At 37.8% G+C, this 8,414-nt stretch overlaps 1 protein-coding gene across 1 annotated transcript in view; it reads right to left on the bottom strand.

Moving 5' to 3' along the window:
• Positions 1-358: 358 nt before the first annotated feature.
• LOC138358472 (GATA zinc finger domain-containing protein 4-like) overlaps positions 359-8,414 on the bottom strand; it is a 29,647-nt gene continuing 21,591 nt past the window's right edge. Inside the window, exon 2 of the mRNA XM_069316465.1 lies at positions 359-1,015. Coding sequence (XP_069172566.1) covers positions 359-1,015 — 657 coding nt within the window. The remainder of the gene's footprint in view (positions 1,016-8,414) is intronic.

The following is an 8,414-nucleotide window of genomic DNA, read 5'->3' as shown; positions in this document are numbered from 1 at the left end:
AATTTAAAACAAAAGGATCAATGCATGAATGGTCGTAATAAGGCAAATAGGACACTGGGATTTATTAATCCGAACTCCTCCGAATTAATTTCCCTACCGATTTTCGTATCATCGGCAAATTTGCAAATGTTGCTACTCAAATAAATTGGATAAGTTTAGATTTAGGAAAGACTTGGGTAAATACTGGTTCGATAACAGGGTTGTTGACTTGTAGAACCAATTACCATGTAACGTGGTGGAGGTGGGGTCCATCGATTGTTTCAAACGTGAGTTGGACATGTATATGAGTGGGATTGGGTGGTTATAAATAGGAGCTGCCGCGTATGGGCCAATAGGCCTTCTGCAGTTACCTTTATTGTTATGTTCTTATGTTGTTGTTGTCGTGGTAGTTGATGTTGTTATTGTCGTGGTAGTTGATGCTGTTGTTGTCCTGGTAGTTGTTGTTGTTGTGGTAGTAGTTGTTGTTGTTGTTGTCATGGTAGTTGCTGTTGTTGTTGTGGTAGTTGTTGTTGTTATTGTTGTCATGGAAGTTGATGTTGTTATTGTCGTGGTAGTTGATGCTGTTGTTGTCCTGGTAGTTGTTGTTGTTGTTGTTGTGGTAGTTGTTGTTGTTGTTGTTGTGGTAGTTTTTGTTGTTGTTGTTGTGGTAGTTGTTGTTGTTGTTGTTGTTGTCATGGTAGTTGTTGTTGTTGTCATGGTAGTTGCTGCTGTTGTCGTTGTTGTTGTTGTAGTTGATGTTGTTGTTGTCATGGTAGTTGATTTCGTTGTTGACGTGGTAGTTGTTGTTGTTGCTGTCGTGGTAGTTTATGTTGTGGTTGTGTAGGTGGTGGTTGATGTTGTGGTTGTGTAGGTGGTGGTTGATGTTGTGGTTGTGTAGGGGGTGGTTGATGTTGTGGTTGTGTAGGTGGTGGTTGATGTTGTGGTTGTGTAGGTGGTGGTTGATGTTGTTGATGTAGTAGTTGTAGAGGTGATAGTTGATGTTGTTGTTGTCATTGTAGTTGTTGTTTTCGTAGTACTTGATTTTTTTTTGTTTTCTTGTCGTAGTATTTGATGTTGTGGTTGTGGAGGTAGTAGTTGATGATGTTGTTATTGTTGTGGCGGTGGTGGTTATTGTTGATGTTGTTTATGGAATTGTAGTTAGGAGCAATAAAATTAGTTAGGAACAAGGGAGAAATCCCGATCATATGTGGCATTCTTCCAAGAAAAGGAGTTGGTAATGAATGGATGTCGAGGGCACATGGTGTCAATTGCCGGCTGGAAAGATATTGCAAATCAAATGCAATATCTTTCATAGATAACTGGGAATACTTCTATGGAAGAAATGAAATGTATGCTAGGGACGGGGGTGCATCTATCGAGGGCTGGGGGTGGTTGTTGTTGCGAACTCGTTGGAACCAGAAGTTGGTGGCGTTTGTTTGGGGTTAAACTGTTATTAGATAGTGGTATGGGAATTGATATGGAGGAAGGAGGTAATAAAAGTATGTGTTTGTGGGAGAAAGAAATTGGCAAAATGATCAAGGAAAGAGAAGGTCCTCAAAATAACAACACACTTAAGGTACATTACACTAAAAGTAGAAGTTTAAGAAGAAAAATAAACGAATTAAATGCTCTTGTCTGTACAGAAAAAAATAGATATAATTGCACTTACCGAAACGTGGATGAATGTAGAAAATAGAGAACTATTAGCTGAATATCAAATAAATGGATTTAAACTATTTCACACAGATAGATATATTAGACGAGGAGGGGGAGTAGCCATATATGTTAGGGACAATTTGTAATGTAGTCTCAAAGAGGGAATCAAAACTGAGCCACACACAGAAACTATTTGGATAGAATTAAACGAAAAAGCAAATAATCTTATAATAGGAGTTATATATACGCCACCAAATTTAGACAGAATGGAAGTAAATCATCTATGGGATGAAATCCGTCAGTCAAGTGCAGTCACAGTGAGAGGGTGTGTTGGCTGGAGCTCCGATTGTACTAACATTGTTCTAGCAATAATGGAAGGATTAGTGATGGAGCTGGTGAATCTGGTTGGAGCTCTGAGGACAGAGTTGCATTCGCTACGGGAGGAGGTACGACAGCTGATAACAACAGCAGGAAGAAACAAAGAAGGAGAACAGTATTAAGAAGACCTCGTCTTAGCAAGTTGTGAAAGACAGGGGGTCTAGGGGTCTTAAGAAGACCTTTGCAAAACCGTCAACTAATAGCCTACACCTAAGGACTTTTAACGCATTTGACGTATTAGAGGACGAGTGCTGTGGTGAACCTGTTGTCCAACGAGGAGGCAAAGACAAAGCAACGAGGAGCATTGAAGCGCAGGTTCCTCAAACTGCTCGAAAGGAAAAGGGAGAATCGAAACGAATTTTGGTTGTGGGAGATTCCCAGGTGAGGTATTTAGACAGAACGTTTTGTGCCAGAGATAGGGCGAACAGATTAAGGGTTTGCTATCCGGGAGCTGAAATTGGTGATATTGTTGGAAACATGAATGATATTATGACGGGAAATGGGAACAAACCCATTATTTGTATTAGTGTAGGGGGTAACGATGTTGGACGAGTTAGGAGTGAGGAACTAATACAGAGATTCAGGACAGCCAATGATTTAGTTAGGAGCAAGGCAGTAATCCCGATCATATGTGGCATTCTTCCAAGAAAGGGAGTGGGAAATGAATGGATGTCGAGGGCAATTGGTGTCAATTGCCGGCTGGAAAGATATTGCAAATCAAATGCAATATCTTTCATAGACAACTGGGAACACTTCTATGGAAGAAATGAAATGTATGCTCGTGATGGGGTGCATCTATCGAGAGCTGGGGTTGTTGCTGTTGCGAACTCGTTGGAAGAAGTGGTTAGAGGTGTTTGTTTGGGTTTAAACTGTTAGTAGATAGAGGTATGGGAATTGATTTGGAGGAAAGAGGTAATAAAAGTATGTGTTTGTGGGAGAAAGGAATTGGCAAAATGATCAGAGAAAGAGAAGGGCCTCAAAATAACAATTCACTTAGGGTATATAACTCTAACAGTAGAAGTCTAAGAAATATAATTAACGAATTAAATGCTCTTGTCTGCACACAAAAAATAGATATTATTGCACTTACCGAAACTTGGATGAATGTAGAAATTAGAGAACTATTAGCTGAATATCAAATAAATGGATTTAAACTATTTCACACAGATAGATATATTAGACGAGGAGGTGGAGTAGCCATATATGTTAGGGACAATTTGAAATGTAGTCTCAAAGAGGGAATCAAAACTGAGCCACACACAGAAACTATTTGGATAGAATTAAACGAAAAAGCTAATAATATTATAATAAGAGTTATATAGGCCACCAAATTTAGACAGAATGGAAGCAAAGCATCTATGGGATGAAATATCTAGATCTAACAGTATTTATGTCATGGGTGACTAATTTTAGTGAAATAAACTGGTTGAACAAAACAGGGAATAGTGAAGCAGAAGATTTTCTAGAATTAATTGACGATTGCTTTCTTACGCAACACATTAAGAAACCAACACGGGAAAATAATATTTTAGATTTAGTGTTAACTAACAGGGAAACACAAATTAATGAAATCGAAATACGGAGTGAGCTAGGGAACAGTGATCACAAAGAAATCAGATTTAGCATGGAATGGAATAGACCTGTAGGAGAAAATTCTGTTAAAGTGCCAGATTTTCGAAAAGCTCATTTTAATAGCCTAAGAATTTGTTTGGGTCAAATTGATTGGAAAGTCTTGGGTATGGGGTGTGGGCCGGTCTCGGAGCGAGACATGAACCCAGCGATAGGTGACGTAAATGGGGATTTCGATGTGGATTCAATATATAACTTATTTAAGCATATTCTAAACAAAGCACAGGAACGTAGTATACCATACAAATTGAATAGATCGAATACTAATGACCCAAAGTGGATAACAAAGAATTTGAAGAACCTTATAGGTAAAAAGAGAGCTTGGTACAAAAGGATTAAAAATGGGGAGGTCACTTTAGAACAGGAATTCATACAACTGGTTAGAAATGTTAAAAAAGAGATAAGGAAAGCAAAAAGAAACTATGAAGTTCGCATAGTAGGGCAAGCAAAGACAAATCCTAAAGGTTTTTTTCAGTTATATCGAACTAAGACTAGGGAAAGGATACACATGCAGGTGAGTCACAATAACGTGGCTGAAGTATGTTGACCAGACCACACACTAGAAATTGAAGGGACGACGACGTTTCGGTCCGTCCTGGACCATTCTCAAGTCGATTGAAAGGATTGGTCCATTAAAAACTGAGACAGGTCAAATAACAGATAGTGATGAAGAGATGAGTAGTATTTTTAATAAATATTTTGTATCTGTATTTACTAAAGAGGAACTTAACAATATGCCTTCAGCCGAACAAGTCTATGTGGGTGGGGACGAGGACAGGTTGAAGAGTTTAGCAGTTACCAGGGAGGATGTAATTAAACAATTAGAAAAACTAAAACCAAACAAATCCCCAGGGCCGGATGAAGTGTTTGCCAGGGTGCTTAAAGAATGCCAAGAGGAGCTTTGTGAACCACTGTCAACCATATTTAATAAATCAATAGAGTCTGGCAGAGTGCCAGAGTTTTGGAAAGTTGCTAATGTGATACCAGTTTTTAAGAAAGGAGATAGATCACTTGCGTCTAACTATCGACCAATTAGCTTAACGTCTATTGTGGGAAAGTTACTCGAATCTATAATAGCAAATAAAATTCGTCTTCATCTTGAAAAACATAAATTAATAATTGAGTCGCAACATGGTTTTATAAATGGCCGTTCATGTTTAACAAATTTGTTATCTTTTTATTCTAGCATAGTTGAGGCAGTTGATAGTGGTAAGGATTGTGATGTTGTGTACCTTGACTTTAGCAAAGCTTTTGATACAGTGCCACATGAAAGACTGATTAAAAAGATAGAGGCTCATGGTATTGGGGGTACTATATTAAGCTGGATTAGGGCAGGGCTATACCAAAGGAAACAGAGAGTTAGTATAAGTGGAGTCAAGTCAGAGTGGGAAAATGTTGTAAGTGGAGTGCCTCAAGGCTCTGTCCTGGGACCTCTGTTGTTTATAATATATATAAATGATTTAGATTCAGGTTTGTGTAGCAACATTTGCAAATTTGCCGATGGTACGAAAATCGGGTGGGAAATTAATTCGGAGGAGGACTCACTATCACTTCAAGTTGATTTAGATAGGATTTTAAAATGGTTAAAGGATTGGCAGATGCAGTTTAATGCTGATAAATGTAAAGTTCTGAGGTTAGGTAATGATGAAGAGTTACAAGATACGAGCTAGATGGTGTTGAGATTGCGAAGTCGGATTGCGAAAGGGATCTGGGAGTTATGATTAGTAAGAATTTAAAACAAAAGGATCAATGCATAAATGTTCGTTATAAGGCAAATCGGACACTCGGATTTATTAATCGCAGCGTTAGTAACAAGACACCTGGTTTGGTTCTCAAGCTATATCTTGCTCTAGTTAGGCTCCATTTAGATTATGCAGTTCAGTTTTGGTCGCCATATTATAGAATGGATATAAATTCACTTGAACGTGTCCAGCGATGACTAAGTTAATTCCCCAAATTAGAAATCTTTCACATGAAGAAAGATTAACAAAGCTTAAGTTGCATTAACTGGAAAGGCGAAGAGTTAGGGGTGACATGATATAGGTTTACAAGTGGGTGAATGGACATAACAAAGGGGATATTAATAGGGTATTAAAAGTATCAACACAAGACAGAACACGAAACAATGGGTATAAATTGGATAAGTTTAGATTTAGGAAAGACTTGGGTAAATGCTGGTTCAGTAACAGGGTTGTTGATTTGTGGAACCAATTGCCGCGTAACATTGTGGAGGTGGGGTCCATCGGTTATTTCAAGCATGGGTTGGACATGTATATGAGTGGGATTGGGTGGTTATAAATAGGAGCTGCCTCGTATGGGCCAATAGGCCTTCTGCAGTTGCCTTTGTTCTTATGTTCTTATGTTCTTAAATATATAGAACATCTAGGTCTAAAAGTATATGTGTCATGGGTGACTTTAATTTTAGGGGAATAAACTGGATTAACAGATCAAGGAATAACGAAGCAGAAGATTTTATAGAATTAGTTGACGATTGCTCTCTTACGCAACACATTATGGAACCAACGCGGGAAAATAGTATTTTAGATTTAGTGTTAACTAACAGGGAAATACAGATTAATAACATCGAAATTGGGAGTGAAGTAGAGAACAGTGATCACAAAGAAATCAGATTTAACATAGAGTGGAATAGATCTGCAGGAGAAAATTCTGTTATAGTAATTCTGTTATAGTTATAGTGAAAATACTGTTATTCTGGGGTTGTTGCTGTTGCACTGGGGTTGTTGCTGTTGTTACTGGGGTTGTTGCTGTTGCGAACTCGTTGGAAGAAGTGGTTAGAGGTGTTTGTTTGGGTTTAAACTGTTAGTAGATAGAGGTATGGGAATTGATTTGGAGGAAGGAGGTAATAAAAGTATGTGTTTGTGGGAGAAAGGAATTGGCAAAACGATCAGGGAAAGAGAAGGTCCGCAAAATAACAATTCACTTAGGGTATATTACACTAACAGTAGAAGTCTAAGAAATAAAATTAACGAATTAAATGCTCTTGTCTGCACAGAAAAAATAGATATTATTGCACTTACCGAAACGTGGATGAATGTAGAAAATAGAGAACTATTAGCTGAATATCAAGTATACGGATTTAAACTATTTCACACAGATAGATATATTAGACGAGGAGGTGGAGTAGCCATATATGTTAGGGACAATTTGAAATGTAGTCTCAAAGAGGGAATCAAAACAGAGCCACACACAGAAACTATTTGGATAGAATTAAACGAAAAAGCTAATAATATTATAATAGGAGTAATATATAGGCCACCAAATTTAGACAGAATGGAAGCAAAGCACCTATGGGATGAAATTAGAAATTAGAAATCTTTCATATGAAGAAAGATTAACAAAGCTTAAGTTGCATTCACTGGAAAGGCGAAGAGTTAGGGGTGACATGATAGAGGTTTACAAGTGGATGAATGGACATAACCGGGGGGATATTAATAGGGTATTAAAAGTATCAACACAGGACAGAACACGAAACAATGGATATAAATTGGATAAGTTTAGATTTAGGAAAGACTTGGGTAAATACTGGTTCAGTAACAGGGTTGTTGATTTGTGGAACCAATTGCCGCGTAACATTGTGGAGGTGGGGTCCCTCGATTGTTTCAAGCACGGGTTGGACAAGTATATGAGTGGGATTGGGTGGTTATAGAATAGGAGCTGCCTCGTATGGGCCAATAGGCCTTCTGCAGTTACCTTTGTTCTTATGTTCTTATGTTCTTATGAAATATCTAGAGCATCTAGATCTTACAGTATTTATGTCATGGGTGACTTTAATTTTAGCGGAATAAACTGGTTGAACAAAACAGGGAATAGTGAAGCAGAAGATTTTCTAGAATTAATTGACGATTGCTTTCTTACGCAACACATTAAGGAACCAACACGGGAAAATAATATTTTAGATTTAGTGTTAACTAACAGGGAAACGCAAATTAATGACATCGAAATAGGGAGTGAGCTAGGGAGCAGTGATCACAAAGAAATCAGATTTAGCATAGAATGGAATAGACCAGTAGGAGAAAATTCTGTTAAAGTGCCAGATTTTCGAAAAGCTGATTTTAATAGCCTAAGAAATTTTTTGGGTCAAATTGATTGGAAAGTCTTGGGTATGGGGTGTGGGCCGGTCTTGGAGCGAGACATGAACCCAGCGATAGGTGACTTAAATGGGGATTTCGATGTGGATTCAATATATAACTTATTTAAGAATATTCTAAACAAAGCACAGGAACGTAGTATACCATACAAATTGAATAGATCGAATACTAATGACCCAAAGTGGATAACAAAGAATTTGAAGAACCTTATAGGTAAAAAGAGAGCTTGGTACAAAAGGATTAAAAATGGGGAGGTCACTTTAGAACAGGAATTCGTACAACTGGTTAGAAATGTTAAAAAAGAGATAAGGAAAGCAAAAAGAAACTATGAAGTTCGCATAGCAGGGCAAGCAAAGACAAATCCTAAAGGGTTTTTTCAGTTATATCGTACTAAGACTAGGGAAAGGATAGGTCCATTAAAAACTGATACAGGTCAAATAACAGATAGTGATGAAGAGATGAGTAGTATTTTTAATAAATATTTTGTATCTGTATTTACTAAAGAGGAACTTAACAATATGCCTTCAGCTGAACAAGTCTATGTGGGTGGGGACGAGGACAGGTTGACGAGTTTAGCAGTTACCAGGGAGGATGTTCTTAAACAAATAGTAAAACTCAAACCAAACAAATCCCCAGGGCCGGATGAAGTGTTTGCCAGGGTGC

The sequence above is a fragment of the Procambarus clarkii genome, chromosome 83 (assembly GCF_040958095.1).
Source record: "Procambarus clarkii isolate CNS0578487 chromosome 83, FALCON_Pclarkii_2.0, whole genome shotgun sequence".
In the NCBI taxonomy this organism is placed as follows: domain Eukaryota; kingdom Metazoa; phylum Arthropoda; class Malacostraca; order Decapoda; family Cambaridae; genus Procambarus; species Procambarus clarkii.
Note: the sequence above shows the minus strand (reverse complement) of the source record. Positions and strands in the feature narration are given on the sequence as shown.